The 17,874-nt window shown below is 37.3% G+C and overlaps 1 protein-coding gene across 1 annotated transcript in view; it reads left to right on the top strand.

The window, feature by feature from the left end:
• The window catches only part of LOC148939440 (urocanate hydratase-like), a 136,594-nt gene that overhangs the window by 76,022 nt on the left and 42,698 nt on the right, over nt 1-17,874 (top strand). The window contains exons 12-13 of the mRNA XM_089107248.1: nt 3,744-3,919; nt 15,989-16,170. Of these exons, the coding sequence (XP_088963374.1) occupies nt 3,744-3,919; nt 15,989-16,170 (358 nt within the window). The remainder of the gene's footprint in view (nt 1-3,743; nt 3,920-15,988; nt 16,171-17,874) is intronic.

Consider the following 17,874-nt stretch of genomic DNA (forward strand, 5'->3'; position numbering starts at 1 on the left):
TTATATCCAGATTCCGCTGGATCAAATATAGAAATAATAACTGAAATATTTATATCAAAATTTGAAAAAGAAATTACTCTAAAAATTTAAATATTGGTTTTAAACACAATTTTTTTTTCTTTTTAATTACGGACGCCAGATTTTGGGCCATAAGCTCCACTACTGACAACAAGGGTCTAATAAAATTTACTAGGTTGTTTAACCGTGGTAAATCACTTACGAAAGATAGTCTGTTCCAAATCCAATTGCAGTTGGTCTCAATTAAATCAGTAGCGTCAAATTTAGTCACAATTGAGAATTAATTTTCGATTGTCGAATTCAAAATGTTAAATTTTGTTTGGAAACTGTCAAATGTAGATCACACGTCGACTGTATAAAATCAGGTAAAAAAAAACCACCAAACGTAGAATGGCAAAGTGAAGGTAGAAATCGACCGGAGACTCTCAGTTGTAGAAATTTGAATTAGTAGGTAGAAGCTATCGCGAGGAAATCCATATTAGGCATTGTGTAACAGCCTATTTCAAAATGTTCATTTAAAAGAAAGTGTTTCTCAAGAAGGCGCTTTGAATAGAAGAAAGTTCAATACCTCGTAACATTTCGATGTCTTTTTAATCAGTCTTTTGTAGTATATATCACAAGCAATTTTGGTAGCGGGCGAAATAGCTCTTCAATATGTTGCCAGTATTTAGCGTAAGATGTCGTAAGTACTTATAACGGTCACCCACATGTCACTTGGAGGTTTTCCCCTAGTGATATATGCTCCACTAGTCTTAACCGCTTGCCACCACTCTGTAAACCTCTCTTTAGTTCTTTATTTGTATGCCCTTTTATATTGGCAGATGTGATGGTTTACGTAAATTCCAAAGATAGACGATAAACGTTGGTACATGGTCTTTATTAAAGAACATGAGAATACACATAGAGAAAATAAGGTAGCACAAGAACAACTAGCTACGACGAAGGCGAAAGATGGACTGCCTTTAGAAATGAACCAAGAATATAACTTTTCTGGAACGGAAGTTCCAGGCCTGGGAACGACCCCTTTCCCACGACTAGCTTTAGTCCCAAGAGCCCCCCCCCCCTGGACCGCTATCGTTGTCACATAAATGCCCGAATAACTAAGAAATGAGATACCCGGAAAAGCTTCTCGAATTGATGTTAAATACTTTACACCGGAAAGCCCCAGTTTTGCGAGGCTATATTCAGAATGGTCGACTTCAAGTCAACACCCGGCTGCTGCTTAACACCGTGAAAAACTAGAGTTCCGAACTGTTTTTCTTGTTCATAATCATCAATTTTCACTTCTAATTTTGCAATTCTGTTCTCTAAATTTTCAATCAGTCTTTTTATATTCTTTACTGACACCAACAATTGCTCTAGCTTTGGATTGAACTCCAGCGACCCTGACGATTATATTTCACTCATGATATTCTCAACAGAAGTTTTCAGAGCTTGGTCGTTTCCGCACTTATCTTGAAATTGCTTAGTAATCCCGCTCATCATTGATTCTTTTGCCTTTGCGATTTCTTCCTCAGTTACGACTATTTTAGCTAGCAAATCCGCGGTAGATGGTTCAGAAGAAACTGCTTTCAGCGACGTAAAAGGGTTTTGGTTAACCTCTTTAAACGCACTTCCAACATTTTTATCAGTTTTTTTAGATGCTTCATGGTAATTGTCCTCAAACGAGATGAGACTATTCTCCGTGAGGCGCGACTCTGTGTGATCTCCATACGCAAAAACTAAGTAGTTAAAATTCCTTTTTGATCCTTTCAAGCTTGGATAGTTCTTACGGGCCACAACGGGAATCTTCTGAAATTCGCTAACGCAAGCTGGAGCTGTTGGAATTTTGACATTACTTCGCTACTACGAGAAAAATCAAGAAAAATAAACTTATCTTTCAGTGGGCAGGCCCACGGAAGAAGTGGCAATCAGTAATTGACGGCTTGCCCGGTGGCCCGGTATAATTAAAAATCCAATATTACTCTTCTTGCGAAAATTCTATAATCACTGTGAAATAAGAAGACGAATTTTTGTTCGTCTTGAGTTTTAATGTTGCTCCTTAATTTCAGTTTTAAAAAACTTTTTTTTTATTTAGTTTTATGATCGTTATTCAAATAATAGCGGTAAATCGGGCTCACCCTCTGTGAAATCTTCCCCCTCCTCACGGAAAAATGCTTCTTGGAAATTTTCTCCCATTTAAAATACACCCCCCCCCCTGTAATATACCCTCCAGATAGTTCTATACCCTCGATGAAAATCCAACTCCCTCGTAAAATTTCTTGCTGGTGGTTCAGCCTGGAAAATTCTCCTCAGCATACTTTCATTTGAAAAATAATTTCTAATTGTTTCTTGATCACTCCAGAAATCCCCCCTTCCGTGAAAATTGTCTCTGGAAATCCAAACACGCTGAAAATAGCCCCCGGAACATCTCCACATGCGAAATGGAGTTGGCAAAGAGAAAGTAAGACAATTGAAAAGAATTTCGTATAGGATTTCTGTCAAATCCCCCCAATGTAAAATTTCCCGTGGAAAAGGCACCCCCTAGAAATTTCCCTCCCCAAGCAAAATTCTCCCTATAGAAACCCACCCCAAGTACAAGTCCCCACCCCACCGCGAAAAATGTCTATATACTTCCCAATAGCAAATACTATACTTAAACAACAGGCAGATTCCAAAGCTTACGGGCCTCTCCCCATGGACTGTCGCAGTGGCGAAATTTCATCAAAATCCTGAAGGGGGCAAAGTTGGAGCTAATTTTCCCAAATCAAGTGAAAATTATAGTAAAAACTAGAAAATAAGCCATTTGGTATCATAAAGGTATTTCTTAGTAATATAAAGATACTTTATAGTACCTACAAAGGTAAACATGTGCTAAAAAAACTGATCAGTTTCTGTTGATGCTTGAATTATGCAGGTTTATCTTAGTTTTGACAAGATTTTGGAAGAAGCTAAATTTCAGCTGGGGGGCAAACTCGGGTCTGGGGGGAGGGCAAACCGAGTACTGGAAAAGGTAGTAGTCCCCCGCCTTGTTCCATAGCAAATTACGCCCCTTGACTGTGGGGGGGGGTGATTTTACCCCAAAGACATAGTTATTGGATCTTTCAACTGTATTGAACAAAATGGCTATCTCAACATTTTGATCGGATAACTTAGGGGAAAAGAGGGGTGTGAGAGGGGGCTAGCTGCCCTCCAATGTTTTTGGTCATTTAAAAAAGGCGCTAGCTTTTGATTTCCGTTTGAATGCATTCCCTCCCGATCTTCTAGGACCGTTAGTTCTATACGATCACCCCTGAAAAAAGCGCAGCCGTGATCTCTCTTCTGGGGAAAAAAAAGAAAAATTTCACATTTTTGTATGTAGGAGTTTGAAACTTCCACGGTGGAGTTTTCTGGTACTCTGAATCTGATGGTGTGATTTACCACGAAGATACCACGAACTGTTTGATTATACTTTATGAATGAGAATTATTGTTTCATTATGTAGACTCAAAAGAAGTAAAAACACACTTAGAAGTAGGCTAATTAGCTGTTGGCTTAAATATCAAGGGCAACTGAAACTCCTGACGTCTGACAGAGCTCCACTCAATCAGTTTGTATATAGCATACGCATACTCATCTTTTAATGCTTGTGTGCCCATACATTTTTCTAATCTTTGAAATTGTCTATTTGAAACTGTGAACCTTTTTGAAAGAATTTTTCCCTAGTTTTGAAAGTATATTTGTATCATATTTTTTTTTCTCATTAGAGGGACTTGGCCCATCGGTGAAACAGCAATATGAGGATAATCTTCACTGGATCCGAGAGGCTGGAAAAAACAACTTGGTCGTTGGCTCCCAGGCCAGAATTTTGTATGCTGATCAAAGGGCTCGAGTAGCAATAGCCATTGCTTTCAACAAAGCCATAAAAAATAAAGAAATATCAGTAAGTATTTACAGTAGTGATGCCTGTATAGGAATTAAATAAAAAAATTTTTTTAACTGAAAGTAAGGAGCAACATTAAAACTTAAAACGAACATAAATTATTCCATATATGTAAGGGGCTGTCCCCTCCTCAACACATTGCTCTTTGCGCTAAAGTTTGACTTTTTCTCACAACTTTATTTTTTAAAACAATAAAAAACTTTAGCGTAAAGAGCGAGGTGTTGAGAAGGAGACAGATGGGGAATAATTTCTGTTCGTTTTAAGTTTTAGTGTCACTCCTTACTTTTAGTTTAAAAAACTTGTTTTTTTATTTAATTTCTGAACGTTTTTGAATTAATGCAGCTTTGATTTTGGCTCACCGTACATGAATAATTAAAATGAAATTTGCATATTAATTTTCCTTTTTTTTGGCTAAATGGCTTTATCAAAATTTTGTTGTGACGTAACTTACTAATTAATTTACGTAACGAACTTCTATATTCGTATGTTTTTATTACGTATGTAAGGAGTTGGCGCCCTAGTCAATTCCTCGCCCTTTACGCTAAAGTTCAAATTTTGTTCGAATCACAAACCCCTGAATCACAAAGGCCGGTTAATTAGAATAGATAGCTCTTTTGATAGTACTAAAAAAAACTTTTCGTAGAGAGCGAAGTATTGACTTGGGGGCGAACCCCCTCATACATGTAATAATTTATGTTCCTTTTAAGTTTCAGTTAAAAAAATAACTTGTTTTTGTATTTAATTTCTGAACGTTTTTTATTTAATGCAGCTTTTATTTTGGCTCACCGTACATGAATAAATAAAAAAAAATTGCATATTAATTTAACTTTTTTTTGGCTAAATGGCTTTCTCGAAATTTTGTTATGACGTAATTTACGAATTAACTTACGCAACGAACTTCTATATTCGTATATTCTTTTTACGTATATTAGGGGGTTCGCTCCCTAGTCAATACCTTGCTCTTTACGCTAAGTTCAAACTTTGTTCCAATTTTTCAAGAATGACTCCTTAATCACAAAGGCCGTTAATTAGAATAAATAGCTCTGATGAAAGTACAAAAAAAACTTTAGCATAAAGAGCGAGGTAATTAGTAGGGGGCGAACCCAATCATATACGTATTAATTTCTGTTGGTTTTAGATTTTAATGTTGCTCTTTACTTTCAGTTCAAAAAATTTGTTTTTTAATATTTAATTTCTGATTTTTTTTTTTTTAATAATGCTGGGAAATCCGGCGCCTCCTTCATAGCAATGTCCCTTTCCCCATGAAAACTCCCTCCATTGAAAGATCCTCCCACGTAACCCACTAATAGATAGCTCTTTTGAAAGTACTAAAAAAACTGTAGCGTGAAGAGTAAGGTATTGACTTGGGGGCGAACCCCCTCATATATATATGAAAGCTTGAAGGATGGTAGACGTGATTCATGGTCAAATCAGGTTAAGAAAATACTGGACCTTTGTGGACTTTCAGAGATGTGGAATGAAGGAAAAGGCCCTATGGATGAAACCGTGTCAGTATGGAAGAAAGTTCAGCGAACTCTAAAGGACCAAGAAATCCAAGAGTGGCAAGCTCGTAAGGACCAATCTGTATCTTTGAGGTTTTACTCCCAAGCCAAAGACTGTTGGGGGGAGGAGGTTTATCTTAAATATGGTTTGAATAAAGAGAATTTGAAGAATTTGTTGTCGGTAAGAGGGGATAGTTTAGGTTCCGGTTAGAGAAGGAAATTTTTGGGGAAGTTTAGGCTGGCGGTTGGCCTTTGTATTTGTCCAATGTGTGGATTGGAGAATGATAACTTATTTCATTTTGTATCCGAGTGTGAAGAGCTGTCTGAGTTGTGGAATGAATGTTTCAGACGAGTGTTTGGGAGCCAATGCTGGTTAATAGAACGGATGGCTGAGAGGAATGCATGTGCTATTAAACAGTTGTGTAAGTTTCTTTGTTTAGGGATTAAATATAGGAAATTATGTTTGAGGGGATCACCTGATACTATTTTTTTATTTAAATTTTATTATATGGTGTTTTTTGGTTAAAAGTCAAACCTTGGTGTGTTTGTTTTTTTTTGTCGTTTTGTTGTTCTTTTTCTTTTTTCCTTTTTTGATTTTTACTATCTAAAGTTGTATTTTGTTCCTGAGTGTTTGTTTGTAGATTGTATTATGTGTTGCTATGGCCCACAGGCTTTTTGCAATAAATCTTATCTTATCTATCTATACAGAATAATTTCTGTTCGTTTTCAGTTTTAATGAAGCATTTTACTTTCAGTTGAAATTTTTTTTTTTTATTTAATTTCTGATCTGTTTTTTAAATAATGCTGGGAAATCCGACGCCCCCTTCATAGAAATGTCCCTTACCCCAAGGAAAAATCCTCCGCGGAAAGATTCTCCCGCGTATCCTCCTCCTCCAACCCCCCCCCCCCTAAGAAATCCTTCCTGAAAACGTCTGTATAATAACTAATACAGTACGTAAACAATGGGCAAAGTTCATAACTTGCAGCCCTTCCCCTGGGAACTGTGGGGGATGAAGTCATCCTCAATGACATATTTATTAGTTGTTCGCCTATGCTGAACAAAATGGCTATCTCAAAATTTTAATTGGGTGACTTCGGGAAAAAAATTAGCGTGGGAGGGGAACAAGTTGCCTTCCAATTTTTTTTGTTCACTTAAAAAGGGCACTAGAACTTTTAATTTCCGTTCAAATGAGCCCTCTTACGATATTCTAGGACTACTGGATCGATACGATCACCCCTGGGGAAATAAAAAAAAAACGAAAAAACAAATAAACACGCATCCGTGATCTTTCTTCTGACAAAAAATACAAAATTCCACATTTTTGCAGATAGAAGCTTGAAAATTATACAGTAGGGTTCTCTGATATGTTGAATCAGTTCTATGTATTTAGGGGGTGTTTCCCCATTTTTCGAAAATAAGGCAAATTTTCTCAGGCGCGTAACTTTTGATGGATATGAGTTAATTTGATGAAACTTATACAATTAAAATCAACATAAAAATATTATTCTTTTGATACATCTATTGGCATCGGGTTCGGTTACTATTGAGCCGGGTAGCTCCTTACTTACACTTCATTACCACGAACTGTTTGATCAGACTGGGGATTCTCTACTGGTGCTCAACTGGACTCTCAACTGGGGCCACTTTCATTTTACGACGTTATTTTTGTAGCCCTTTGCTTTCGTTTTAAATAAAAAAAAAAACGTAAGGATTGCGATGAAACGGCAAAGGTTAAGTTAAATACCTGAAACATAAGAAGATTCAGTTTATTTTAAAAAAAAGGCGCTGTTAATGACAACTGGAAGAAAATAGGGATCACTGGCCAAAAAAATAATAGCAAAAACTGATTCAGTTCAAGTGGTAAAACATAGGTTTAATAGAAAGTAAAATAATGTCCAACTAGAAAGATCGAGCGTTATGATAATGATGATGATTACCGAAATAATATTCGCTACTAGAACAATGAGTAAATATTGGGGTGACGAAAGCTGTAAAAAAAGTTAAAACATCTGAGAGGTTGTATCAAAGAACCTATAGAGATAACGTTAAAAAGTACATCCAGAAGTAAAAAAAATGGCAAAATGTAAGCTGATCTTGAAGAAAAATTTACGAATGTATTATCGGTATCAGCGGCAACGCTATAGTGTTGCCTATAGTAAAGGCTATATGGCTTCAATGTTTTATTATTTATTTATTTATTTATTGTTATTTGTTTCGTTTCCCCAACAGGCACTTCATATGGAAGGGGTCGTCGTATAAACTTCGAAGGGGGCTCATTTGATTGGAAATCGAGAGCTCTAGTGCCCTTTTTAAGGGTCAAAAGTGACTGGCAGGCAATTAACACCCCTTCCACGCTCACCGTTTCCCCAAACACATCCAATTAAAATTTTGGGACAGACATTTTGTTCTACGTAGTTGATTTTCAAATACAAATTATGATTTTGAGGAGGAAACTCCCCCACAGTCCTCTGGGCAAGGATTATGAGTCATACCCTGGGGGTATATAAGCTTTTTATAGAAAACTCTGTCGTAGAAACTTCAAAAAGGGCTCATTCGATTGGAAGTTCAAAGGGCTAGTGCCCTTTTTAATAGTCGAAAGAAATTGGAGGGCAACTAACCCCCCTCTCACGTCCACCTTTTCCCCAAACACATCCAATCAAAATTTTTAGATAGCCATTTTTTTCAACGCGGTTTAAAGTTCTGGAAATTAGGTCTTGGAGGATGACACCCCGCCCCCCCCCCAAAGCCCTCAGGGCAAGGGTTGTAAGTAATGCCCTGGGGGCAGATAAGGCTCTTATAGAAAGCGTTGTCGTATAAACTTCAAAAAGGGCTCATTCGATGGGAAATTTAAATGGCTAGTGCCCTTTTTCATAGTCGAAAGTGATTGGATGGCAACTAACACCCCTTCCACGCCCACCATTTCCCCAAAAACATTCAATCAAAATTTTGAGATGTCCATTTTGTTCAACGTAGTTGAAAATTCTGGAAATTATATCTTTGAGCATGACACTCCCCCCAAGGTCTTCAGGGCAAGGGTTATAAGTTATGCCCTGGGTGCTTATATGGTTCTTATGGAAGGAATGCTCGTATAAACTTCAGAGATGGTTCATTTGATTGGAAATTTAAAGTTCTAGTTCACTTTTTTAAGCGTCAAAAGATATTGGAGGGCAACCAGCCCCCCCCCCCCACGCCCTTTGTTCCCAAATGCATCCGATAAAAATGTAGAGATAGCTATTTTGTTAGAAATAGTTCAAAGATCATATAACAAAACTCCGGTGTCGACATAACCCCTCAGGGCCCGGGGGCAGGTGTTGTAAGTTATGCTTTGTGGGCATACATGGCCCTTATGGAAGGGATTCTCGTATAAACTTCATAGAGGGATCATTTGATTGGAATTTGAAAGTTCTGGTTTACTTATTAAGAGTAAAGAGATATTGGAGGGAACCTAGCCCCCCCCCCCTCCACTCCCTTTTTTTCAAACCCATCCATTAAGAACGTTGAGATTGCCATTTTTTTAAAATAGTTAAAATACCATATAAGGAAAACTCCGGGGCGACACAGCCCCCCAGGGCCCGAAAGCAGGCGTTGTAAGTTATGCCCTGGGGAATATACGAATCTTATGGAAGGAACGCTCGTAAAGACTTCAGGGAGGGCAAATTTGATTTGAAATTGAAAGTTCTAGTTCAGTTGTCGAAAGCTTTGTCGTAGAAACTTCAAAAAGGGCTCATTCGATTGGAAATTCAAAGGGCTAGTGCCCTTTTTAATAGTCGAAAGTGATTGGAGGGCAACTAACCCCCCCTCTCACGCCCACCTTTTCCCCAAATATATCCAATCAATATTTTGAGATATCCATTTTGTCCAACGAGGTTAAAATTTTGGAAATTAGGTCTTTGAAGCTGACACCTCCACAGCCCTCAGGGCAAGGGTTGTATGTTATGCCCTGGGGCATATAAGGCTCTTATAGAAAGTGTTGTCGTAGAAACTTCAAAAAGGGCTCATTTGATTGGAAATTTAAATGGGTAGTGCCCTTTTTAATAGGCAAAAGTGATTGGATGGCAACTATTACCCCTTCCACGCCCACCATTTCCCCAAACACATCCAATCAAAATTTTAAGATAGGCATTTTGTTCAACGTAGTTGAAAGTTCTGGAAATTATATTTTTGAGCATGATACTCCCCCCCCCCCCCCACGGTCTTCAGGGCAAGGGTTATAAGGTGTGCCCTGTGGGCTTATATGGTTCTTATGGAAGGAATGCTCGTATAAACTTCAGAGGGGGCTCATTTGATTGGAAATTGAAAGTTCTCGTTCAATTTTTAAGCGTCAAAAGATATTGGAGGGTAACCAGCCCCCACGCCCTTTTTTCCCAAATGCATCCGATAAAAATTTCGAGATAGCTAATTTGTTAAAAATAGTTCAAAGATCATAGAACAAAAACTCCGGTGTAGACACAACCCCCCAGGTCCCGGGGGTAGGCGTTGTAAGTTATACCCTGGGGATATATATGGTTCTTATGGAAGGGATTCTCGTATAAACTTCAAAGAGGGCTCATTTGATTGGAAATTAGAAGTTCTAGTTCACTTTTTAAGAGTCAAAACAAATTGGAGGGCACTTAGCCCCCTCCCCCTCCGCGTCTTTTTTTCTCAAACCCATCTGATAAGAACTTTGAGGTAGCCATTTTTAAAAAAATGTTCAAAATTAGATAACAAAAACTCATATAAGGAAAAGACCATATAAGGAAAACGGAAAACTGCGGGGTCGACACAGCCCCCCAGGGCACGAAGGCAGGCGTTGTAGTTATTCCCTGGGGGAGTATGTGGTTGTTATGGAAGGGATGCTCGTAAAAACTTCAGGGAGGGCTAATTTGATTGGAAATTGACATTTCTAGTTCAGTTTTTGAGAGTCAAAAGAGATTAGAGGGCACCTAGCCCCCCCCACACGCCCCTTTTTCCCCACATACCCTTTTTCCCCAAACCCATCTGCTAAAAATTTTGAGATTGCCAGTTTGTTTTAAATTGTTCAAAAATTAGATAACAGAAACTTTGGTGTCAACACAACCCCCCAGGGCCCAGGGGGTAGGCATTGTAAGTTCTAAGTGTTGTCCTGGGGATGTGTATGGTTCTTATGAAAGGAATGCTCGTATAAACTTCAGAGAGGGCTCATTTGATTGGAAATCGAAAACACTAGTTCACTTCTTAAGAGTCAAAAGATATCCGAGGGCAACTAGCCCTCCCCCCCCCCCACACATACACCCGTTTTTCCCCAAGCCTATCCGATAAAATTTTAAATACCCATTTTATTAAAAATGATTCAAAGGTCAGATAAGAAAAACTCTTGTGTCGACGCATGCCCGGAGGCAGGCGTTGTAAGTAATACTCTGGGGGCATATATCGTTTTTATGGAAGGGATACTTGTATAAACTTCGGAGAGGGTTCATTTGATTGGAAATTGAAAGTTCTCTTTCACTTTTTAACAGTCAAAAGAGATTGGAGGACAACTAGCCCCCCCCCCCATCCACGCCCTCAATTTATCAGATTAAGATTTTGAGGTAGTCATTTTGTTAAAAATAGTTCAAAGTTCAGATAACAAAACTCCGGTGTCAGCACAGCCCCCCAGGGCCCGAAGGTAGGTGTTGTAAGTTATGCCCTGAGGGCATCTATGGTTGTTATGGAAGGGATGCTCTTTATAAACTTCATAGAGGGCTCATTTGATTGGAAATTGAATGTTATTATTCACTTTTTAAGAGTAAAAAGTGATCGTAGGGCAGCTAGCCTTCCCCCCACGCTCCATTTATTTTTACCACACGTACTTCACATAGAAGGGGTCGTCGTATAAACTTCAAAAGGGGCTCATTTCAAAGGGGGCAAACTTTTTTCATTTTGATATTTTTACTTTGATACCAGTTTTGGTATTTTGATGAAGATTTCATTTTTTTTTTTAAGTTTGATTTTGAAATAAAGAATTTTTGAAAACTTGAAACTTTTTGCTATAAAAAACTAACAAAAATTAATTAAAAAAACTTTCGGAAAAATAAGTTTTTCAAAGAAAAATTAAGGCCATTTTAAACTTAAGCTAGCAGATACAAATACCTGTTAAAATTCAAACTCAAAACGACCAGAAATTACTATTAAAGAATAAATGAAACCCAAAACGAACAGAAATTAAATAAACAATCATAGGAAAAAACATACAACAAGCAATAATATAAAATAATAAATAGATCTTAAAGCGAGTTATGCTTGGATATGAAAATCAAGCTTAAAACGAAAAAAAATATTTTACTTTTGAAGTATAAATGAAACTTAAAACGAACAGAACTTAAATAAACAATCAATGCGAACAAACATACAATAGATATTAATGTAAATGAATAAATAAATCTTAAAACGAGTGAAACATAAATTGAATGTGCGAATCAAGCTTAAAACGAACAAAAATCACTACAAACAAGAGTTCCAGTATCGCCTCCTTCTCTCACTGTAATAGTCTAAAACCGAAGCCGTAGCAAGTTTTAACTTGCTACGGTAACTGGGAGGGAGAGAATTTGGGAGGGAGATCTTAAGCATACTTTCAGGTTTTTTAGTCATGGAGATTTAGACGGTACTCTGTTAATGCTTCCAAGCCTTTTCACTCCGGAAAGGGCACGAACATGTCCCATTTTTGGTGTAATATGCCACTTTACCGATGACGTTGTCAAAACAAGTTCATACAAAGCATGTAGGTTTAGACATTAGCTTTCAAATGAGCTCTTAGTCAGATTTCTACGATAACTCGGTGCCCTTCTAGTGCCTTCTAGTGCACAAGAATCGCCGTTTTAAGCTCTTTTTCAAAACGTTCAAAAATCGTTGTCATAATTAACTTTCTAATATAAACAAAAATAACAGTTGCTAGTGTAAAATCTAATTTGAACGAGTTTATTTTCATCAGTTAGTTCTTTTTCAAAATCTGTCTTTTTTTAGAGTTCACTTATCAAGTGGGCTGAGAGATGAAGCATCTGAGAGGGGGATTTGTAAACCTTCAGTTAAAGCCGTTAAGGGTTTTAGACCATTGAGTAAATAATGATACCGTTTCTATGCTTCTCAGCCCTTCAACCCCAAAAATTGGACGGAAAAGTACAATTTTTTGTGCCAAATGGAATCTTACAACGGCGTTATTAAGACGAATTTAAAAAAAAGAGCCTAGACATGGTCAAGACCTTTGAAATAAGCCATTAAACATCTTTTTACGGCATTACAGTTGCCTGCTAGCTAGTCGGCAGACGATTTATGGATAACATGAAACTCACTGCTGTAATGGTTTCGTTTTCCTCACTTTTCAAGATGTGGTTTCAAAAGCTCCTATTTGGGGTATTAGGCCAGGAATATTCCATTAAAAAAAAAAAATCGTGCCATTCTGACCCTCTTTAGGCAAAATTGATTTTATTGTGGCATAAAATGGCAGAAAACGCCTCTTTGCTATGGTAGCCTCTTTTGCTCTTTAAAAAGAGCACTAGATGTTGCAATTTTGACTTCAAATGAGCCTTCTTCTAATATGGTACGACGACGGGTTCAATATGATCATTCCTGGGAGAAAAAAAAAGTACTACCCATGCAGCGCCGCCCCTGCAAAAAATGTGCAGTGCCACTCGTGCAAAAAAAGAGATTTTCCTTCTTGTCCAAGGTGGGCAACTTACAGTTCCCCATCTTGGGGGAAACCAGTTTATATAGGCCCCGATTATTCCAATAGTTTACTTTTCATTTTGATTTGCTGCCATTTTTGAGGAGTTTCAAGCTCTTTTTTGAAATTCCCATAAACTTGTTTTCACAATAAACTTTTATTGTTAATATTGACCGAAATAATAGCTACAATTCCTGAATCATCTACAAACAGCGATTTTTCTCACTAGACGGTTTTTTTAAACGAATTTTCCAACTTTTGGTTACTATGGGCCGTGGTTCACTCTTTACTAGGTTCCACCTACCGTTGTAACAGGATATAAATCAAGAAGCGATGCTTTTGGCATTGCAAAGGGATGGGACGGAATTTATATATGCTACTAGTATTAACAACTCACTGCAAAACCAAGCAACGTGATGCCACTATAGCTACGCATGCTCCTCCTCCATCCCAATCTATTCAAAGCCTCCCCCCTCACACCCTCTCAGGAAGCTCCTATTTTTCTTAAATCTTTCCTCACGACCACCTATTTCGGGACAACCTGCTTTTCGTTTGGCCGTAAACGGCTGACAACGACAACCTTTGACAATATGTTTGCCTTCATCCATAGAACGTGCCCTAGGCTATTCTACTTTTAACATCTTTACTGCACCCATCTTTTTTACTACCATCTTTTTTGATCTTTTTGTAACCCAGCATCACCTTTTCCCCTTCACTTAGGCCTATTCCTAGTCTTAGCAACTTAGTCTTCTTAATATTAATTTTCAAACCTACTCTTGCATCCTGAACTCGCTATACCTCTAAAAGCTCATTCATTTTAATAACATTTTCATTTAGGATGCTTAAATCATCAGCGTAATCTAAGTCCTGGAGAGTTTTACTTCCCCATTTGACTCCGTGTTCTTCCATTGCCTTTGCCGTGCTACTTTGGACAAAGTCCGTCAAAATGATTCATTTTGATCAGCAATATTATTCTCGTACATAGCACTAATCATTTTAAATGTATTTATCTGGTACATAATACAAGGATATGACCTTCGTTAAAGCTCTTCCATCAGCTGAATCAAACGCTTGCTTATAATCAATGAAACTAAGGACTAATGGCGTTTGATGACTCAAGCACATCTCTATTATTAATCTAAGAGTAAAAATTTGGTCGACGCGTCCTCTATCTTTCCTGAAACCACACTGTTCTTCTATTAAAACTTTATCTACAGTATCTCCAGTCTAAAAGTTTCGTCATACATAGTGGTTTGCTTCCTATAGAAACCAGACTAATGTCTCTGTAGTAACCACACTCACTCTTATCACCATTCTTATAGAAGGGTTTAATTAGAGTTTACCTAAAATCGATACGTACTTCCCCTTTTTGAAAAATCATCTTCATAATCTTCACCAACTTATCTCTAACCTCGTAACCACCATATTTAAGAAACTCATTTATCACACTATCAGTACCTGGGACCTTAATATTTTTTTATTCTTTTAGCACTATCATTAATTTTTCATTCCAGAAATAAATCCTCCTTTTCATCCAAAGTGTCACGAATGTTTTTATTCTTTTCTTTTTTTTTCTATAACTCTGTGCCATTCTCAAAAGTTTCTGCCATCTCTCTTCCCTTACCAATAATTGTGGCCCCGTTCCTATCTTTATCTGGGACAAGTCCAGATTGACTATTTCCTATCAATTTATTAACATGTCAGTACAATATTTTACTTTTATGCCGTCTGACTAAATCTTCCAGATGTTCGGTTAATTTATCTATGGCCTCCGCTTAAAACCTCCTTAATTCATATTTTAATGCTTTCTCCACTTTCTCCTCATTTTTCTTATTTTCGTATGATCTATCACTTAAATAATTCTTGTACAAGTCCATCCTCCTCTCTAATAAACATAACGTATTTTCACTAATATTCCTGGCTGTGTTTCTAACTTTCTTCCCTAAGACACCATCAGCGACTCCACAAACTATTTTCCTAAATTTATTTTATCCATCTTCTACATTTTTAGATTTTAGACTCTGGAGTTTAGTATTCAACTGCTCATGGAAGTTTCTCTCAAATTCTCATTCTGGATTCTAGTTACTCTCCCTAAATTTCAGCTTTACAGAATAAAAAGGGTTACCTGTCTTACCATCATGTGAATACCATGTTAACTTAAGGGGTATTTTATGACCAAATATTGTCTTGTTTACAGCTAGATTGTTGTACCTACACAATTGCAGCGATGTCTAATGATTACTGTTTTCTTTTCCTACACCAGATTTACAGAGGCTAGGATATCATCTATCCCTATTTCTACCGACCTGGGCGTTTGCTGATTACCATAATGCAATCAGATTCGTTTTTAATAATTTTTTTTGCATTAGTTTCTGATCTTTCATTTTAGCCACCTTAGCATTTGAGGAAGCAAAGCAGATAATACGAAATGATCACTCGTTGAAAAAAGGCATTCATTCCCCCACTACAGTTTGTGATTTATATCTCTTTCAAAAACGTGTCGTTTAGGGTATATTATCTTTAAGTGTATACCTATATAATTGGTAAGTGTCCTTGGTTTCCACCCTACCTCAGCTCTGGAAGCAATCACTCGACATTATATGACGTGTACCTGAAACCTAAAGCAAGCGAGTATTATTTATTGTAGAAATTAAAACAGATCACAAAAGAGTATAAGCTACAGTTTTTTTCTAAGAAAAAGCTTGTCATCTGAAAGTCTTTTCCGCTGGTCTGACAGGTTGGTCCATAAGAGAAGCAGTTTGTCCACATTGTTCGCTTGCACTATGTAGGCTATCATACCTCTATTTTCAGTGTATTTAATGTTTTCGCGTTTTGTGGAAATTAAGTTAAAAAAGACACTTAGACAGCAATTCCTATCTTCTTTCAAGAGACTTATATTTTTTCATTTATAGGACTGTGTTATAGTAAGCCGAGATCATCACGACGTAAGTGGAACTGATAGCCCGTTTAGAGAAACTTCAAATGTGTACGATGGATCTGCTTTTACAGCAGATATGGCTGTTCAGAATTTTGTCGGTGATGCTATCCGTGGTGCCACATGGGTGGCTCTACATAATGGAGGAGGAGTTGGATGGTGAGTTGCTTCTAAAAACATTTAAGCCGCTCATGGTAATAAGCGGTCAATGAAAAGGGGCCTTTGTCTACAGAAATCAAAGCCATAAGAAAACAAACCAGAGTGTTTTTAACAATGTGTGTAAAACCAATCTGGTTTTGTCCAGATTCTAATTGTGTAAAATTCATAAGTTTCAAGTTTGATTATCAATAGGTCTAGTTGTTAGCCTGAGAACGGTTGCATAATTTGATAAAGGAGGACACCTCCCCACCATCAAAGGGTTAGTGAAATTGATTAAAATTATACCATTAAATTAAGAATTTCTTAAACCCGGGAGTGGGGACAGAAACCCCTATCTAGAAAAATGTGAAATTTCATCTTTTTCCCAAGAAGTATAGTCGGGGGTATGTGTTCATTTGATTTTTGTCTTTTTCCGAAGTAATCGTTTGTGAAAGGGCTCATTCCAATTTTAACGGAATTTCCAACGGAAGCACCTTTTTAAATAACAAAAGAGATCTTGCCGTAAAATAGAAACTTATTTCTGCCATTTTGTCTCGCAAAAAAAAACCATTGTGGCTCAAATAGGACCAAAATGTTATCGAGCGCAAGTTGTCTAGCTATTTATGTCTAACTTTCGAGTGAAAGCTGTTTATTTAGTAGCCGAGGTTCAGAAGCCATACCACCGTATGGTGGCATGTTCCTCCCTTACATAAACACTACTATTGCTTGCAACTCACTGCAGTATTAAGCCACCAGAGGCCGACACAGCTGCGAACGCTCCTCCTCCACCTAATCTGTCGATGCATCGCTTCTTTATTCCCTCCCATAAAGTTCCAACATACTTTAAATTACTTTTTTTTTACCTGTTCCCCTTCCATTCGGGGACGACATGCTTTTCCTTTAGTCCCAGATGAACGACCAAAAAGCTCAATCTTTGGTAATCTGTCATCCTTCATCCGTAGAAAGTGGCCTAGTTTTATTGAACATTCTTTCATTATATGAACCCTAGAAAGTTTGTAGAAAGCTAGAGAGCTTGTAACCCTAGAAGGTGACATCAGAATAGGTTTTTTGTACGGCCTATTGCTTGATATATGGCCAGTTAAAGGGTATCCAAGACTATCCTTAGAAAATTCTTTTGAAAAAAAAATTTAAAAAATTTTCCTCATCCTTTTGGAAAGCTTATGTTTCAGAGCCATAATAAACCACTTTCATCGCCATACCTTAAACATAAATAGGCTAGGCCAAACTAAATAATCCAATTGAGACAACACGTAAATTCTGACGCTGCTGGTAATGGGTCTTAGCTGTTTTCTGAATTGAAAGAGTCTAGAAACTTTCAGACTGTTTTGTTATAGCTCTTTTTTTTTAGAAAAAAAGAGTCCTAAAGATCAAAAATGCAAAGAAAGCTACACGAGTTACATAAGAAAAAACAATAAAAGGATGATTTGTGATCTTTAAAAAAATAAGTTTTTATGCCTTTTACAAAAAAAGGCTCAGGATTGATTTATTTTATACCTCCCCCCTCCCTTTTGCGTAGATAAGGCAAAGATGTGACCTTTCGATAGGAATACAATTTAACCGCAAAACCTCTATCTGATGCAGCGACCGTTAAAGACAAAATAAAAAGTCTATATTTAAAATTCAGAGCATAAATATGAAATTTGTCACAATAAATTTCAATTCAGGTACAATAGAAATCCCATAGTCCGAAGTAACCCTCATTAC

The sequence above is a fragment of the Artemia sp. Qi Xiang Cuo genome, chromosome 21 (genome assembly GCF_049724085.1).
Source record: "Artemia sp. Qi Xiang Cuo chromosome 21, ASM4972408v1, whole genome shotgun sequence".
NCBI lineage: Eukaryota > Metazoa > Arthropoda > Branchiopoda > Anostraca > Artemiidae > Artemia > Artemia sp. Qi Xiang Cuo.